A 19,089-nucleotide genomic window follows, 5' to 3' on the forward strand; every position below is an offset into this window, starting at 1 on the left:
TTCGAACACTTGGAAAAAAAAAAAAAATTAACTCTGTGGTTGGAAGTGCCTTGTTATAAGCAAGCTGTTTACATATAACAGACTAAGACATATAGCCCTCTGGCATCTTGTAGTTACTGCTCTCGTGTTTGTAAACCGGAATAACAAATCTCCCAGCCCAGGATGCTGCAGTAACCACGCCAAACATCACGAGATACTCCATAACTTTTATCAGAGCAAGCAAGGAGAGAAGTCTTTTTTTTTTTTTTTTTTTTTTTTTTTAAATCAGGAAGAAATACATGTAATGTGGTGTTGGTAGGTAACCACCACCCTCGACGCCAGTGTTTAATGCCAGGCTCTCTCTGTCTGTAGGCGACTTTGCTTTCTACCTGTCTCCAGAGGTAAGGAAACAGTGCGAGTGGTTCCAGAGTGAGCAGCAAGCCAAGAGCCAGAGCCCCGGGCACACCAGGCACAAAGCAGTGTAAGTAGTGGTTTGTCTGCGAGAGAATGAGCTTTGCTAACAGCCTGTCTGGGGGAGAAGCACTCGTTTCCTGGTCCCTGTTTGGAAAAAGATAGAAAAAGCAACTTCAGTGATAACAATCAGGATTCTCAGCATGTTACCGGTTCCTTTAGTATCAAACCAGATATATCTGCTAGAAAGGGTAGACAAGTATGCGTGTAATTTTAAATTTGTGTTAAATTCCATATTTATATATGTATAAAGGATATGAAGGATGTATATGCTACTGTCATCATGCAGATCGTCAGGAATTTCAGAAAATACGATTAATTTGGGGTTTTCCACTCCAGGAGCTATTTTCAGAGGTGGGCTGCCCTGTGCTATCTGATATTCAGGATCCATCACAGAATACATCCTAGTATTTTATGAACAGAAGTGAAAGCTTGTGTCACTCATTGCTGGCACAGATCTGTGCCGGCTTTAGAAGGTCGAGCCCCTTGAAATCAGCCATGCTACAGACCTGTCTACGGAGTTCCCTCCTACGTGTGTAAGGCTGGCTTGCAGACAGACTTGTGCCCCAAGGGATAGGCAGTGCTCTGCAGCGCTTGTCACTGCTTGCCTGTAGGCATACCTAAAGCCGACAGACTGTTGACCTCCGGGGGTTTCTTGCCTACATCAACTCATCTCCGCTTCCAAAATTCTGCTGATATAGTGGTGGTGGGGGGAAAGCGCCATATCAGCTGCTTTTGCTTTGACAGGTACGTGGCACCCAACGTGACCGTCAGCCAGACCATAAGTGCCAGCACCATGGTCGGTGCGAGCATCAAGCCTGTTGTGAGCACCAACACCCGTGCCAGAACCACCACTGCCAGCACCACTGCCCAGACCACAGCCAGCGCCGCGGTCCAGGTGAACGCCACGGCGCAGAGCACGGCAAGCACTGCCTCCCACGCCAAAGCCGCCGGCCGCACCACCACGAACACCACGGGAACTGCGGCGGGCAGTGGCAGGAGAAGACAAGGCGGTACGTGAAAGGTTCTCCCCACGTGAGCAGTGCTCTCTCGCTTGTCCGTACCACAGTTGTGGCTCCTCTTCCTCCCCAAGAGGATTATTCCTATGGGAAATGTCACCGAGAGGCCAAATTTCATGCTTGCAGAAACAAGCTTTTAGGTGCAAAACTGGAAATCTGCAGTTGGGGGGTTGAGGCTTTGTCAACTTGTGTTGACAATTTTGTGCAAAACTGGATGGGGGACGGGCTGCCTCTAGGCATAACAAGCGGGACATCTAAACATGGGACAATCCATCCTCTGCTGCCTAGCTCAGTAGTACAACCTCAGAGCGCTTCTCCTTCTAGTGCGGCCCGTTTGCTTTCTATGTTTTCCTCTTAGCGTTACCCCTTGGCTAAGTTTTGCTATTTGTGGTGATTCATACAATGGCATTGTTTGAATTCTCCGTCAGCTAATATAAATAGTTAGTTGGGTTAGTTCACCACCGAATCAGCGTGGAGACCTATTTGGGAATGGTAAAGGTCTTTCAGGTGAGCACAGCTCATGTAAAAGAGTTTTCCCATGTGTTTTTGCAAGGGGGTGCAGGCAGCTCTGCGCTAGCCCACCAAGTACCAAAGCACTGGGATGCTTAACCAGTCGATGCATGCATGTCTCCGTGTAAATAATAACTAAAAAGCAATAAATAAAAGCCATTCAGCTTTTGCAAGGTTAATGCTTTCATCAGCTCGCAGGGAACAAGCGTTGCTGGGTGTTTCTTGCTCTACTGTTTCTTCCAAGCAGCATTTATAAAGGTCTCGCCCAATACTCTGCCATAGCAGGAAAACCTTTCCCTAATAGCCTGTTTGACCTTTCTAAGGTTATGTTTGATCTTAAGCAGGCTTTGCTTCAGCAGATCAGTGAATCCATTGCGCCCTAGAGAAGGATCTGACTGGGCATGTTTACAGTTGTCGGGAAAGTCGTGCTGGGAATCACATTTAAGGCTGTGTAAATCTCATGAAAAATTTTGCTTTGATTTGCTAGATTGCAGCAGATTATTAAAAAATAAACCAACCACTTGGTACATCATCTAGGCTCTGGAAGAAAAGCCTCCCTGCAGCGTGCCGGGTTGGGCGTCTGAGATGGCAAAGTCACAACCTGGTTTGTACACGCCACAACTGGCTGCAGACAAATTTATTTGCTGTGGACTTGGAAGGAGATCCTGTAGCACTTGAGATGCTTTTTTTTCCCCTTGAGATCTTTCCTCTTCAAACCCTTGCTTAGTGTTTCTTCTGATTTTTGCATTGCAGCGAAGACGCACGACATCCAGATCACAGATGTCACCGAGAGCAGTGCCAGGCTGCGCTGGGCCAGCCCCGAGCCACACAACACCTACACTTTTGATATCACCATCACCTTAGCGCATGACCACTCTCTGGTGCAGAAGCAAAACCTGACCGGCACCGAGCACATCATCCGAGGACTCAGAAGCGGACAGAAATACTTTGTCGTCATTACCGGCTACCAGAAATCCCAACCCAAAGTAACCTACGCAGGGACGTTCAGCACGAGTAAGTACCTCTTGAGGAAAACATTTATTTTTTTTTTTTTTTCCATAAAATGGACACCAAAAAATGGAAAAAAGCCCATGTAAGGGATGGGGGAATCACTTGGTACCAACAATCCCGGCCCTGGCAATGCTCAGTTGTGTCACCACATGTCTGGCATCCTCCGGACCAGCAGCAGGACCCGGTTATGAAATGCTGCGAATGTTTTTATTTGGCAAATGCAAGTTGACACTTCAGTGGTGTTAAGTTGACACAGACTCCGGGAGAATTAAAGCCAGTCCCAGAGCGGGGGTTTGTTGTACTGTGTGTGCAGGAGGCTTTGCACAATGGGTCTTCGTGGGGTCCAGCCGACGTTGCTGTAATTAATAAGAAGAGTCAAACTGGGTTAACACAGAATAAATTCAGTCCAGCCTGATTGCAAAATAAGTGAGAAAAGCTTCTTCGCCCATCACCATTTCCATAGCCACCTATCTGCTTCGCATACTATCTTATCCAGAAAAACCCACAAAGAAGAGATTAAATCGAGAGTTTAATCCTTCGGGGATCCAAGCTCCGTGTGTACACATCACATGTAAACCTCACCAAACCCTTTGGCATGGCCAAAAGTTGCTCTGTTAAGACACAGCCAATTTTTATTTTTTTTTATGTAGTTTGGCGTAGAGGTGACTTGGCTTGGTGATGTGGAGAAGTTTGCGCTGGTCTTGCCAGTGCTGCATCTGGCGGCTTCTGGCACTTCAGAGCCAATTTCAGTGCCCATGGGGAGCCTCTCCATTGGCTTCGGCAGGTTTGGATCAGGTCTGAAGTCTCTTACCTTCGCGAGCAATAAATGTGCCCACAAAAATGTTGAGAAGAGACATCAATGCGTAGAAGTAACATTTGCATGTGCTGAGTTGGAGCTCTCGATGCCCAGGGAAGCTGTGTTTCCCCGCGCAGTTACATCTCAAATGGGAACGAACTGGGGAGGCAGCAGTGAATGCCACCTGTGCCCAGAGAAAAGCAAATCCAACCCCTCCCACCCTGCAGAAAATGAGCCACAAGTTGCCCTGGAAAGGGTCATGATGCAATATGGTGCAGTCACGCAGAGCACGCCCATTGCAAGGGATTTCTTCCCCCCGGTGACAGTCCTCTACAACATAGTTCCTAGAGGGATGTGAGGCTGTGTTGGGAGGAGTGTGGTCAAGGAGAGGTGTGCAATGCACGGACAGGCCTCGAGAGCTGCAGGGGAGCAAGAGAAGATCCATCATGGACTATTCGCTCCCCTGGAGGATGCCCTTTTTTCCCCCTGCCCTCTCCAAGAGCAGAGGAGCAAAGCCTAACCGGCTACAGAGAGGCCACATCTGCTCCTCCAGAGCCCTCCAGTTGCATGCTGTGGGTTGAGCAGGGGCCATCCAAAGCAGAGTTGTGTGGGGCCCTGGAGATGTTCCTTCACAGTCACCCCCGAGGATGAACCCGACCGTGCTGCAGAGCTGCCAGCTGGGGCGAGCAAGGCGAACCAGTCCCGGCTGGGCGGTTGTGGATTACTCATCCTGTCAGCTGCCTCCAATAAACATTTCTGAAACGTATGTGCTAGGGTAAACAGATCCAGACCTGACTCCTGTGACTTGTGTGCGTCCCCCGTGCTGGAGCTGGGGCCAGGGAGTTTGTTTATGGCTGTGCCGAGGGCGCTGCTGCAGATCCCCTTCCCTCGGCTGACCCTGCCGCTTCTTTCCCCCCGCAGAGACCCCGGCGCAGCCCAAGGTGTCCTTGGCCAACATGATGCTCAACACCGAGCCGCTGGAAGGGCCTGAGAGCGGTGAGTACGGGCGACGAGTGCTGGGCTGGGGGTCTCTGCCAGGACCCTCACCGAGAGCCTGGCCATTTGCACCAGTCTTCCCCTTGCCTGCTCCCAAACCACCCGGCCTTTCTCCGAGCCTCACTAGGACCAAAGGATCCATGAGTCCTTTGTGCTGCAGAACCAGCAGATTATGAGCTGGATGACAGCCTTGTCCATGGAGACCTGAGCCCTGTGTTTGGCGTCTCTGCCCCATGCTGGATCCAGAGCCTCCTGAAGTCGCTGTGATCTTCATGGGGGACTCAAACCAGGTCTTGTTTCCATGGCTAGGATGGGAGATGAGCCAGGGCCCAAGTGCTGGCTGCTCTCCAGGGACAGGCTGTGCCCCATGGCCTCTCTGGCACGTGTGGATGCAGAACATCACCTGATGCTTGTTCACACCCTTGCTCCCCGTGTGGGGCAAAGAATAGGTCTTGGCTCCTTGGTTTAACACCCAACTCTCAACAAGGGCTTGACCAACAGCCAGGGCTTGCAGGGGAGTTAGTGTCAAACATTTGCATTAATTTGGCTAATTGGTAGCCTCCCTTCGGTTTCACCCCGTCTGCCCACCCCCTGTTTCTCTGCCACCAGCGGTGTATGTAGTAAACAGCTAAATGAGCAAGCTGTCAGCTCCTGCTCTGTTGTTAATCCCATCAACCTGTGTTAACAACCCACAGTCACTGTAGCTGTTAATACGTCATCTCATGGCTTTTGTTGACATCAAGCTCATTACACCGGCGTTATTACACTCAGTTGTACCCGGCTGCAACCCTTCCTGCAAGGGTCTGGAAGGGCTCTCAGCCTTCGCAAAGCAGCACAGCCCTCTCGCAGGTACCAACTGTGGATCTGGCATCCAAAACTCATCTCTGAATCATCACACTCATGGTTTTTCTTTAAGCATTTTGCTCGCACTGTGGTTCATTTTCTACCTGAGGCGATTTGAGAGCACAGGGAGATGCTGCTGCTCAGTGCGTTCAAGCCAACAAGAGTCGCAAAGCTGCTTGTTGGGGCCTGGCTGCTCGCCTTGACGGGGATGAGCATGGACCTCGCGCCTGGCTGGTGGTATCACCGGAGCTTGCTGCAGTGTAGAGGCCGAGGGCTTGTGCCGTGCAGGGACCATGTCATTTCTGCCTTGCTGCATGTCCCGTCATCCCGCCCTTCCCATGCGTTCCCACTCATTCGGTCCCTCTCCCTGGCACCGACATCCCCTCTGAAGCCTTCACCTGGCTTGTCCCCACCAGGTGACACGCAACCCCGTGGCTTTGTTTAACCCCTTGTGTGCCAGCCCTTTGGAAGCAAGGTGCGTAGGCTTGAGTAGGCCTGCCCGAAGGAAAATGGATGTGCTGTGTGCTCGCTCTGCGCTTCAACGCAGGCCTCTCCATCTCAGCTCCTCTTGTCGTGACCCACCTGCAGCAAATGTCTCTGCCCGAGGATTTATGGCAGCTGGCAATTTGGGGGAAACATTCCCCGAGGATGCTAATTTGAAGTTTTTCAACAGGCTAGAGACATGAAACAGAGCAGGGGATTTGGGACGGGTTGTTTAACTGAGTCTTCTCTAGTTTTCCGTGCGACGGGAGAGACCCATGTGTAAATCTTCCGACAGGCCTCGGAGGAAGCCCCAAATTCTGCCCTCCTGATGTAGGCAAAGCAGCTGCTAGCAGGGATGGGATTGGGACCTAAATTCTCATTTCTGGGCAGGAAAGGAACATACGTTTAAATCCTCATCAAGCCTCAGAGTCTACCAGGTGCGGCTTGCCTTTAGAGATAAACTAAACACACTTAAGGATTAAAAGTTACTTGCCAAGACAAATAGCTTTGAAACTAGATGAGGGAGTTGTGCGAGGGCCCGATCCTGTGTGCACCAGCGGGGAGCAAGGGGGTCCCACCTCCTCGGTCCAGGGACCTGGGGCTTGGATGCGCGATGAAATCAAGAGCGGGGAGAGGCGAGCTGGAGACCGGGGAAGGTTTGCTTTCGGTAAGGGAAAATCACATGACAAGGAAATGCCACCAGTCCTGTACCGGGCTTTTTTTTTTTTTTGCTTTTTTTTTTTTTTCTTTTCAATCTCTTTGCTTTTTCAGCTTTTAACCCTTTCAGAATCACATAACCTTTGCACCTTTTGACATGCAGATTGGCCAGACCCTTGCTTGCTGGACTTTGACATGGGCATGCAGTGCAAGGACTATCAGATTGTGTGGTTCTTTGACTACAAAACCAAGATCTGCAGCCAGGGTTGGTATGGTGGCTGCGGTGGTAATGCCAATAGATTTGAGGCCGAAGCTGAGTGTGTTAGCAAATGCTTAAAACCATGTAAGTACCATGCGGGGGATTAATCCTTTTGTATTTTATCATATTGTCAAATAACGTTTGGATCGGAGGGAAAACATCGTTTAAAATCCAAACCCACGCCCTTTTTCCTCCAGCAGCAGCTGAGAAAGCGATGCAGCAGCCACCCCTCGAGAAAAGATTATCATCAGGTAATACCCCCCAAAAAAATAATCGCAAACCAAAGCAAATCCATTATTTCACCTTGACCATTTCACAGCATGCATCCAAGCTTGTCCAACACAAGATCACCAGTTGTATAGACCTGGTTTTCATTCGCTCCTTGACATGACCATGCCCTACCATCTGCTTTGCATGAGCAAGTCACCTTGCGCGCGTGTTGTCACACCTGGACGTGTCATGTTTGCACCACCTGCGTGCAAACTGCAGCTGTATAGCAGAAATCAACGCGCCGGATTTTGGGAGAAGCGTGTGGTTGTTGAACTGGAGCACGGCACGGTCCCAAAGCCGTTTGTATTACCGCTGCGTGACTTAACCGATGCCACCGCTCAGCGGTGCGCCTTCGTGGAGATGCAAAGCACTGCAAATGTTTCACTGCCTGTAGCCGAAACGCTTGAAGGAAAATTACTCCACGGGGCTCAAGTCTTGCGTGCGGATGTTCTCCTTTCACACCAAAAGATAAAAATCAAAGTCGAGGGAGGGAGCCCACAGGAAAATGGCAATGACTTCTTCTCCTCAAGGACTTTGAGAAGAAGGGGTTGTGTTTGCAAACCTCTTCAAGAGCCGGGAGGGAAGTAGGGACGTGCAAGCACCTGCGTTGGTTAAACAAAAGGGTCGGCATGGGAACCTGACCACAGCAAAGCCTTGCTAGCACAGCAGCCTCCCCTTTCCAGCGGTGCTTCAGGGCCCTTTGCAGAGATGGGAGAGGAACCTAAGAGTGAAACAAGTTCTGGTACCTAATGGCAGGGCTTTAATCCTCGAAGGGGCACGACAAGCTTTGAAAAGGCAAATTAAGGACCCCTCCCACCATTCGATTTTCTCGGGTGTATTTTGGGCTCCTTAAATCAGACTCGGGAATTTTTGTCACTGGCAGCGGGTGCAGCCCGGGTCCAGCCGCGGGTGCCCCTGCAGAAACATGCAGGCAAGCGAGGAGGCGGCCACCACCGACCATGGAGACGCCCGGGGTGGCAGCTGCTCACAAAATGAGTTTGCAAGGTGCTCCTGAGCTGCAAAAGGGCATCGCGGGCAGGGATCCATTGGTTGCAGGCTTGAGGACTTTTCAGCCAGAGGAAGCAGCGTATGGCTCATGCAGAAACCTGTAGCTTCAATCTGGAGCAGGAGTTCATCCTCACCGAGCTGGGAAACCTCCCTGATATGGTTTTTCTCCAGAGGGTGTGTGTTTCTGCTAGCCCCATCCCATAGACCAGCCCCTTCTGACCATCGTCACATGCCTTGATGATGTTTCCAGCAACTGTTGTTCAGGCTGAAGTGATATTTCATGAACTTGGCGCCAAGTTCAGCCCTGGGCAGATAGTCAAGAAAAGCAACTGAGGGGCCCTGGAGGGATGCTCGCGTCTCTGCCCGCCCCGCAAGGGTCCCCACTGCATTCTCTTTTCATTTTCTGCAAAACCAGAGCTTGAATCCACCGAGGAAAAAAGAGAGGCGGGAGTTCAGGTGCCAGCTCAGCTTTTAAAATGCTGGGCGTTGGGTCAGGCTCTCAGTTCAGCCCTTACCAGGTACCGGAGCCTGGTGCAACACCAAGAAATGAGTCAGTCTCCCAAAACTTAGGGCTTTTTGGGTGCAAAAACGTGCACCAGACCCACCTCCCATTTGAAGCCTTTTAAATGCTGTGATAACCTTTAATTATTTCTTTTCTTTTTTTTTTTTCCCCACCATGACAAAATTAAACGTAAGCGTAACTGAAGAGCCCAGGCACGGTTTTCCCCACAGGATGAATTAAAACCCCACCTTAGGGTGGCTGCCCCCATCTTTTGAACCTGCCAGAACCAGCAACAGCTTAAAACACATTTTAGCCTCCTAGTTCTTACCATCAATTCTTTGAAATTTTTGGATGAGCTTTTCGTTTCATTTATTGTGTTTCGGGCTTGAGGGGTTTTTGGTGGGGGAGGAGGTTTCGGTTAAAATGCCATGCAGTGGTTCAGCTGAAGCTGGTGGCTAGATGGTGTTTGATGGTGCTCTGAAGCCAGAGAGCAGCACAAGCCCCCGCGGTGTGTGAATATTTGGGCGCAGGCAGTCTGAAGATCACAATTCAAGTGAGTTTTCAGCAGCTTTCCTCAAGCCAGATCTGCCTCTAAAGCGGTTGGTTGAATTTCCATGTGCATCTGCTGATCCTCAAGGTTGCTTCCACTCCCGAAGGGGATGAATTTGGTGGGGGGGGAAGGTTGGGCTGCCTGGACCCCATGCCGCCGAGAAAAATTGTATTATACCTCCCGTCAGCTGAATGTTTTGATTACCGGTTGGATTCCCGAAAGGGTGTGTGGGGTTTGGGGGTAGAGTCATTCTTGTATTCACATCTGCTGGATTTCAGTGTTTTGGAAGGCAGGGAAGAAGGGAGATGGACTTTGGGGAAAATTAAAAAAAAAATTAAAAAAATCTGAACATAAAAAGGCAAAGAGCCTGCCAAAGGCATGGGGAAACTTTTGGCTGTAGGAGCCCAAAAGCAAAGCTGAAGTGGAAGGTCGATATTGATTTCAAATTCCAAGGAAAAACGGAGATTGAAAAAGAAATCCTGCTTCAAAAAGTTGCATTTAGAACAGGACGATGGGCAGGAGCGTCCCTTCAGGCATGTCTCCTCTCTCAGGACATATTCCCACCTCCTCTTATCTAAACAGTAAAACCCGCCGCTCAAACAAACCACCCAATCTCCATCGCGACCACTTCAGCCTGACCCCTTCCACTGCACCCTTGTTCCGGCAGCTATCCGTCCGGTCCCTCACGGAAGAAGAGGGGAGAAAAAAAAAAAAAAAAAAATTGCAATTAAAACGAGCGGGCGGAAAGGCTTTGGACGTTTGGCAGGGTCTACCCAGAAGCATAGCTGTGGCTGGGCTGCCATGTCCGTGACATTAGCCTGGGCATTTCCTCGTCCATCCCGGGAGCATCCCGGCCTGGCCGCAGCGTTCCTGGGCGCTGGACAGCCGCCAGCACCAGCTGCAATTTCCTTTAAAATAATCCCGCCGCCGGGGCTCTCTTATGGCTAAAACTTTAGGAGGGTTTAGTACGCCTTTGCTTTCATCAAACCCCAAAGAAACTTGCTTGCAAATGCACCTTTTTATATATTCACCCTACATCTATACACTCTTTCCTAATTTCACTATATATTCCCCTATTTTTGGGACTATTAACGGCGATTTAAGGAACGAGTCCTTTAAGTAGCTTGATTTCTGGCACCAGCTTTACAAAAGGCGTGATCCTAAGACAAGATTATCGGAAGATAACTTCAAGACCTGAATTTCCCTAGCAGTCATTGCTGGTGTAGTCCTTGTACATTGATTTATTTATGCTTTTTGGGGAAAAAAAAAAAAAAGAAGATAGAAGACCTTTTTTTTTTTTTTTTAATTGAAAAAGGGTCCTGGTTGCAAATACCCCTCTAGTAAGAGGCACCCCCCAGTTTTCCCATCTAACTCCCCCTTACACCTCCCCCCCCCTTAATTTTTCAGTGCTTGCTGTTTTATTAATTTACTTGTTTGACTGATCACTTTGGATTTTTACTCACGGCCAATGCTGGACAGCAGCAGCTTGAAGCCATACTGCTGATGAGTGGGAGCGACAGTATCAGAAGTTTTGGGGGGGTCTGCCTGACTCAGGGCTACGGTAACGAGGTTTTTATAGGACAAACCGTGCTGGCTGATGGCGATGGGGTGCTGAGCAGAGGTGCACGAGCTGCTTCTGCACCCGTGTGTGCAGGGGATGCCTTGTTTGTGACTTGATGGCAAATCAGTAGCTAATATCGCATTTTTTTTTTTACTCTTTTTATTTTTTTATTTATTTGGCAATTTCATTTTAACATGCCCAGGTACTTTGTTATTTCGTTCCCTGCTCACCCAGCAAGGGATGCAGAATGCCACGGGGCAGCGTGTGGTAGGTCTGGGAGCATCTTCGCGTAGAAGATTTCTCTTTTTGGGGGAAGCCGGTATTTTTAATGGCAAAATGATGGTGCAAATACTTTCCCCCCTCTGTAGCCCAGCCAGTCGTCTCCCATTTCTGAGACCTGCCAACTCATTTCCTGCAAAATCCAGGGGATTTGCAGACAGCCACTGCTGTGCAGCAGTCTTCCTTCATCTCAGAATCACTCTGTGGATGCACGGCAGCAACGCGGCCGAGGGCTTGTGGATCAGGGCTGGTGGCCTCCAAACCAAGATCTCTTTGCAGACAAAGAGATGGGATTTAGTCGCAGGAGACGGGCAAACTCTATGCTGTGGTTGCCCTTTCTGAGCTTGCGCGCCGGCCCTGCTCGCAGGCATTTCTATATGGTGCAAATACGTTCAGGGAGGTCGTGTTTCACCCGGCAGTGTTCTTGCTGACTCTTCTTGCTCCTGCTTTTTATCCACAGTCACGGATATCTGCCGGCTGCAAAAAGACGAGGGGACCTGCAGGGACTTTGTGCTGAAATGGTACTATGACACCAACACCAAGAGCTGCGCCCGGTTCTGGTACGGCGGCTGCGGAGGCAACGAGAACAGATTTAACACGCAGAAAGAATGTGAAAAAGTTTGCGTCCCTGGTAAGCAGCGTACGCGCAGCCGGAGAGGGGGGTCAGCCAAACCCCCGGCATTTCCAGCCCTGTGCGCGGCTGTAGTGAGCTCAGCGTAGCCACGGTGCTGGCAATTAACCCCGTTTACCCTCCCTCGATACCCCGCACGGCTTCCCGTGCGTGGAGTAACCTCATTTATTTTATCTCCTTCTCCGTCAAACCTTTTCAGGCAACATTAACCCTGGCGTGGTGACGACGATGGGCACATAGAGCCAGCGACCTGCCAACACATACCTCTGGGACAGCCAGGAGCATCCGCCGTTGCCACCGTACCCCTATAGAAGCTCAAGGGTATAGACTACCTTGCACTGTACTATTTCATGCTTTTAACTTCCGAGCAAACCTTGAAGAAAGCGTTTTGCCGCATGACCTATCAATATGGTGCTAAACTGTTTGTGGACTGAGTGCTACATGTGTCTGGGTTATATCGTATAGCTTCAACATTACCAAATATTTACCTAATTGCAGATTGTTACCGTCTAGCAACACGTCTCTAAATTACCCTTTCTTTCCGATTCCGGCAGTCCGCCTGTCTAAGGCACCGTAAAAATGAGACACACACACACACACAAAAAAAAAAATCATCATAATTTCACTGCAACTATTACATGCTTGCTTTTATTGTTTTCATAACTGAGCATAACTTTACAGGGGGAGCCTTCGCATAAGAGAGTAGCTAATTCTGATAACGAAGCGGTTCAATTTTTCATTCTTCCTTTTTTGTTTTAGGTTTGGTCTTATTTTTTTTCTTTTTTTTCTTTTTTTTTTTTTTTAATATTTCTCCTCTTGCTGGATTAGATTTCAAACTAGATCTCTTGTATGCATTTGTAACACACGTGGCCAACAGAACTAGCAAGGAAAAGGAAGCAAGGTTTCCGAATGCAAATGCACTGCTGGGACCAAGGCCTCAGTTAACAAATTTTTAAATTGTGGTGTAGGATGCCTCCGGCATTCTTCTGATGTTGTATGTTTTATAAAATACAAAGCAAAGCAATTTGGGGAGGGGGGGCGGGGCAGCGGGTGGGAGGGGGATTTTATTTTTATTGTGGATTCTGTGTCAGGAAGTCTATACAAAGAACTTTTAAATAAAGTCTAATGGAGGTTTTGAGAAACTCGTGGTTCTGTCTTTGTAAAAGCCATGGTGGGCATCGGTGGAGCGATTTTTTTTCCAGGATCTGGAAACCGTTTAGTTGGAGGGAAATCCCAGTGGCCCTTAAAGGGAGGATGGACGTAGTGTGGGGGGACGTCACTGAGATGCTGCTGGTAACCTGCACTTTTCCAGCTTGGAAAGAGGTGGAAACTGGGATGTCTCAGGAGATGGTGGTGAAATCTCCATCCTGGAGGAACTTAAACTCAGCTGGACATAGCCCTGAGCAACCTGGCCTCAGCTGGCCCTGCTTTGAGCAGGGTGCTGGACCAGAGGCCTCGGGAGGTCCCTTCCAACCCGCACGAGTTACTGACCCCATGGGCATTTTTTGGGTGTCTCCTTTGCTGTCCATCACCGGGATGATTTTTACCCCAGGGTGTTGCCGTCCTTCTCTGACCTCACCCAAGGAAGCTAAAACTCACAGAAACGATACACATTGCCCTGCCCTTCCAAAAATCCCCCCCCCCTTGCCAAAACACGAAGCAGATGGACTCGATCCCTCCAGGGCATGGGGCAGCTCTGGGCCGTGGGGCTGAGGTCCTAAATTTCCCTGAGCCTCTGCTGTGGTTTGTAGGTGGGGGCTGATAACACTTCCCGTGGCCTGGTGGAGATGCTCGGAAGGAAGAAGTGAACCTTGCAGGCACGTGCCATGGACGAGGCAGCTGAATGCCAAAGCCAGAGAAGGTCCACAGGGGAGAAGGCATTTACTCACTTCTGGAGAACGGGGTTGCGTTGGTTAGAGTTTTTTGGAAAGGAGACCAAGGTTACAAGTTAGGGCTTCCTCCATGGGTTGGGGTGGGAATGTCATGCGGAGAAGGTGACCTGATGCTCACCTGCCCCACGCTTCGGGCTGCCGCTTCCTGAAGCACTTCAGGTGGGTCTCCAAGGACCATAACACGAGACACTTCACGTGCATTGTACACGGTGCCTTTGAAAGCAGCCCTCCCAAGAGGATTTGCCTTCCGTAACACCGTTTACAAGATTGAATTAAGCCAGCCAGACGCCTCAGGTTCCCCGTTCCATGCTGCACACGATTGCAGGTCTCCAAGATGCCCACCTTGACCTGTCCAGGTGAGTGGGGCTGCAGATTCGTCGTGGCAAGGGGAGCGCGTAGGGCTGCTCTGAGCTTTGTCCCCGCGGGGATTTACATTTTTAGGTGTCCCAGCTTTTAAGCCCCGGCAGCCGTGCTAGGGAAGCTGGGCTGGTTATTTGGCACCCTCTCCGAGCACATCACAAGGGCTTCATTAAAACAAAAAGAGGGGGAACGGGTAACCTTTTTTTATTTATTATTGTTATTATAATTGACTCTTGCAATGGCTGCCCCCGGGAGCAGCCTGCCCTGCATGTCACCGTGCACGCGGGCATGCCCAAGACCTCCTTTTTCCGCTCTCACAGGGTATATAAGTTGCAGCTAGGTCAAAGCGACCCACAAATCATCCTTCCCTCTGGTCTCCCACCCCTCTGCAGCACGGGAGAGGTTTTGGGTTTTTTTTTTTTTTTTTCCTTCCCCTACATTTCCCGGGAAAGCTGCTTTCCACGGACTGTGCAGCGCTCCAGGATGCAAAGGCTCAGCAAGGGCTTTCACAACACGACGGTGGGGGAGCGGGTGGCCCGGGAAGGAGCCCCTCATCCCCGGGGCCGTGGGACGTTGCAGTCGCGTCTCCCGAGCCTTTTAAGGAAGCCCGTTACGCCCTGGGCCCCCAGCCAGCGGCCGCGTGGGGTTACACATGGAAGTCATCTGCAGCTGGGAGCGCATCTGCCAGCGTGGCTGCGGGACCAGACCAGGAGTAAAAATAGCTCGGCCCAGCCCGGCAGAGCCCCGAGCAGCGTGCTCCGCTCCCAGCTGCCCACGGTTAGCCCCGACATCCGCACCCCGCTGCTCTCGGGGTGGCCTTCGCCATCTCCCACCAGCATCGATTAGCACCGCCGTGCTGCGGATGCAGCCAGCATCCCCCCGCCCTGTCGCCAAGTCCCCCCATGTTAGGGGAGGGGGCCGCTTCCCCAATGTGGTGGTTTTGGGTTTGGGTTCTTCTTTTGCAGAGAAATTAGCTCTGGCTAGACAGTTCCCATCCCCTCGTGAAACCATTTCTTAGGAGCAACCTAAAAGAAATATAGGCACTGCGTTGATGAACTCAGAAGTGATGTATGTAGGGAACAAAGGGTGATGTAATCCAGAGGATGCAATCCTGTAAGCAGGACTTCTTATGCAGGCACCCCTCCTGCACCAAAAATGCCCACGATTTTGCTCTGACAGGCACAGTGTCAGCCTTCCACCCCTGCCTGAGAGTGAGGCAGCAAAGAAATGAAGGCTGGACTCCAGCCCAGCATTTCCCCAGAAGCTGAGGGCACGTTGTGAAATAAAAGAACTTCGCTGGAAGCAAAGTGTCCCGGTGAAGACCTGTTCTGTGGTCCAACACTGCTGAGAAAGTCTCTCCATCTTACGGCACAAGCCCTGAGCGAGCCACTGGAGGACGTGTCCCATGGTTGGGCTGATGCTCTCAAACCCTCGAGCAGTGTTCCAAAAAGGACTTACGTGCCTGAAAGCCTACTTTCTTGAGGCACATCAGCCTAATAAATACACTATCACTCCCTATAGACTGCATCTCTCGTTGCCAGACCGTAACAGCTACATCGCTTCTGCTAACGGTTGGACTCGATGACCTTAGAGGTCTTTTCCAACCTTAAGACTCTGTGATTCTAAGTGCCAAGATGTCTTGTAAACAAGTTGAGCGTCAGTGGCGAGGGTAACCTGGCACCTTCCTCCTCCGACCTGCTCACACCTTCTTCTGGATAGGCCTGGCCATACGTTTGAGACCTTTAGACAACCAGGACCCACTCTTAAAAGGAGATGTGGCTGCAGGAGGGGATGGAGGACTTTGTGGCTTCCTCTGGGCAACCTTGGTGTGAAATACTTCGTGAGGAGGGTCACTGGTAAAAATACAGGCTGGTGGCTCTGCTCTCTGGGCATTAGTGTTAGGACTTGAAGACAAAGCATGAAATCCAAGAGTTGCTTGGACTTCATGTGGGTCTCCAAGGCAGGGTCAGCCTGAGCTACGACAGCCCTGAAAGGTGAGAGCGGACAGCCCCTGGGACAAATGTTTACCTGGTTTTTGCAGTAGCCAGTCTCCAATCTCACCGGCTGTAGGTGAAACCCGGTGGGCTTTGGATGAACGTGCTGCCCTTGGATTCAAGTGAGGTACAAGTCCGCTGGTGAAAACCAGAGGGTTCAACGCCAGAGCAGAGACAAAACCTTTTATGATACCAATGGTATCCTAAAAATGAGGAGTAGGACATGTAGCAGAGTTGAGCATTGCAGCCAGACCTTTACATTTAGGATAGCACCGGCATCTGATGCTTGGTTAGCTTCTCTTAACGCTGCAGCTTAATCATAGCCTTCTTGGGAAACCTTTACAAGGAGAGGCGAAGTAGCTCTGACACATTTTATTAGCCAGTATTAAATTTATTACATCGGTAGAAGAAGCCAGTCTCAAAGTATATAGATGTACACCCGTACCTGCCCAGCTCCTCTCAGTTAAAGCGGGTTTCCCAGCAATGCCGGGCCAAGCAACGCCCTGCGCCCCGAGTGCTGACGTTGCAAGGGCAAGAGTTTAAGGAAAAAAGGTGTCTTCCACACGGGGCATTCCTGGAAATCAGGACCGTATCCAAGTGCTTCAGCATAGGTGCAGATAAACTTGAGGCAGCTGAGCCTGGCGAATGGATGTTCAGAGGATTAAGACATAAGCGTGGGCTTTTCCTCGGCCGCGGGTTTTCTGTGTGGCCATCACCCTACCCTTCTGTGTGGCCATCACCCTACCTTTCTGTGTGGCCATCACCTTACCGTTCTGTGTGGCCACCACCCTACCCTTCTGTGTGGCCACACCTTACCCTTCTGTGTGGCCATCACCCTACCTTTCTGCGTGGCCATCACCTTACCCTTCTGTGTGGCCACCACCCTACCCTTCTGTGTGGCCATCACCTTACCCTTCTGCATGGCCATCACCCTACCTTTCTCCGTGGCCATCACCCTCCTTGCTTCAGCCTCCTGCTTGTGAGACAGAACTAATACATCTCCCAACCCTAAAACCATTAAACCTCTGAGTAACAAGGAGATAATAAGGGGATTTTCGGGGTGGGGGACACATGCTAGACTTTGTAGTTGATAATTTGCTTTCTGCCCATGCGCTACAGCCCTTGTGCTCCCATCAGCTCTTTGGGGCGGGATGCTCCATCCCGAGGAGCAGCATCGCGCAGGGACCTCATGCTGCCACCGAGACCGGCGTCCCCGATGGCTTTAATTTCAAACCCACTGTAACGTCTTGGCCCTCGCCACCCGCCCAGAAGCCGGGGACCGCTCACAACATGGCAGCAGGCAGCTCTAGGTTCCTGCGCAGCCTTTCCGAAAGCAGGGGAAAAAAAAAAAAAGAAAACCCGGCGGCTAAATTGGACGTGGCCGGGGTAAACAGCCCCAGCGAAGAGCTCCAGCTGTGGGATGATTTACGAGACAGCAGGAGCGGGTCTTTTCTTCGGTTAAACAGAGCAGATCCGAACCAGATGTCTAACCTTTATCTTGATGGCTGCGGAGACGGAGGAGCAGATGGGGGGGCAGGGGAGAGAGAGAGCGAGAACGACGTTGGAGTTTCCATTAGCTGCCGCTCCGCTGTCTTCCAAAGTCAGCTCATAAAGAAAAATGAACACCACCAGCCAGGAAACTTTGCTTCGGTGAACTATATGTTTTGTTTTGACCTTCGCTGCTATAGCGACTGCGCTGAAATAAAAGTGCAGCCGGCTGCGATGACCTCACCGTATTATTCTTTTAAAATCTGATATTATAAAGATATAACCCGGGCAGACGATTGAAGATTTGCACACAGGCACGGCTTTCGCTGTGGGCTCCAGGAAAGCGGGGCCGGGGAGGGCAGGTATAGGAGGAATATATAGGGCAGGAGGTTAAGACACCCATTTTTGGGGATATTTTTTTTTCTCCCCACCCCGGGAGCGAGTGAGATGCTTGAGAGAGAGACGGGTGCTCCTTGCGTTCCCAGGGAAGGGGCAACTTTTGGCCACCCGCAATGAAAAGCTTTTGGGAAGGGTCTGTGGAGGGGGGGGCACGCAGCGCATGGTGTGATTTCACAGCCCGGTGCAAGCAACGGGGATTTCCAAACCGAGACCCTCCTCGCTCCGTGCCCAGGCAGGCAGGGAAATACCCTGGGAATAACATCCAGCTCTCGAACCCACCAAAAACCAGGTTCCAAACCTGGGGTGAAAGCACCCCAGCGTGCTGCTGGGAAGCTCATCTGAGGCACGAGTGTCTCAATTTTAGGCTAGCCTAGCGGGCAAAGCCCAGCTAAGCCGTCAGTCTTGAAAAAAAGCTAGGAATAATTTAAGCGTGGAGGCAATTAATATATACAGCTTACAAATGGGCTCTGCAAAATTGTGAGCGTGGTCAATGAACTGAAGTGGAACTGAAAGGCCTGAAGAAAAAAAAAAAAAAAATGTTGCTGGGGATGAAAGCGATAGTTTGCTATTTCTAAAATACGTGTCTAGTTTTCCAGCAGTGATTAACTCCACAGATGGGGACGTTGCGTTGGAGGTTAATGAAAAAAAAAACCAACCAAAAAAACCGAGCATTGCATGAGATCGACTGAAATATTGCAGAGGGCATGACACAGCCTGCTTTGGAAAGAACCGGGTCGCTGCGGCCGCTCTTCTCTGGTGTTCGCGTTTCAGGCTCCCCTGCTGCTGCTCCCCAACTCCATCCCTTGGAGCATCCCTGTATTTACTGCTGGGTTAGCTGCAGCGCATGTAAATCTCGGCTGACAGCATTACCACTTATGTCTAGCAACTAAGAGTTTCAACAAGTGCCATTTGGAAAGGAAAGTTAAATACGTTCGCTCACTGCTCACGCCTTTTTTCCCCGGAAATCTGGCAACTTTTGTGGCAAGAACGGTTGTCTAAGTAAAAGATGATCAATGGTTTAAAAGAGGCGTTTTTGCGGCAGGAGGATTAAATATGACGAACCTGACATTTCCCATTAACCCACAGCTCTGCTGCTCTCATGGCATTGCATTTTACCCCAGTTGGGTTTTT

General features: G+C 50.4%; 1 protein-coding gene across 6 annotated transcripts in view; it reads left to right on the plus strand.

Moving 5' to 3' along the window:
- Positions 1-12,864, plus strand: part of COL6A3 (collagen type VI alpha 3 chain) — a 63,715-nt gene extending 50,851 nt beyond the window's left edge. For 5 of the 6 annotated variants that reach the window (XM_054829510.1, XM_054829511.1, XM_054829512.1 and 2 more), the window contains 8 exons: positions 352-460; positions 1,198-1,463; positions 2,733-2,993; positions 4,708-4,782; positions 6,929-7,108; positions 7,222-7,275; positions 11,655-11,825; positions 12,025-12,864. In XM_054829510.1, coding sequence (XP_054685485.1) covers positions 352-460; positions 1,198-1,463; positions 2,733-2,993; positions 4,708-4,782; positions 6,929-7,108; positions 7,222-7,275; positions 11,655-11,825; positions 12,025-12,065 — 1,157 coding nt within the window. In that variant the 3' untranslated portion in view covers positions 12,066-12,864. The remainder of the gene's footprint in view (positions 1-351; positions 461-1,197; positions 1,464-2,732; positions 2,994-4,707; positions 4,783-6,928; positions 7,109-7,221; positions 7,276-11,654; positions 11,826-12,024) is intronic. The other variant, XM_054829516.1, reaches the window with a different exon arrangement.
- Positions 12,865-19,089: the final 6,225 nt, after the last annotated feature.

Source organism: Grus americana, chromosome 6, assembly GCF_028858705.1.
Source record: "Grus americana isolate bGruAme1 chromosome 6, bGruAme1.mat, whole genome shotgun sequence".
Classification (NCBI taxonomy): domain Eukaryota; kingdom Metazoa; phylum Chordata; class Aves; order Gruiformes; family Gruidae; genus Grus; species Grus americana.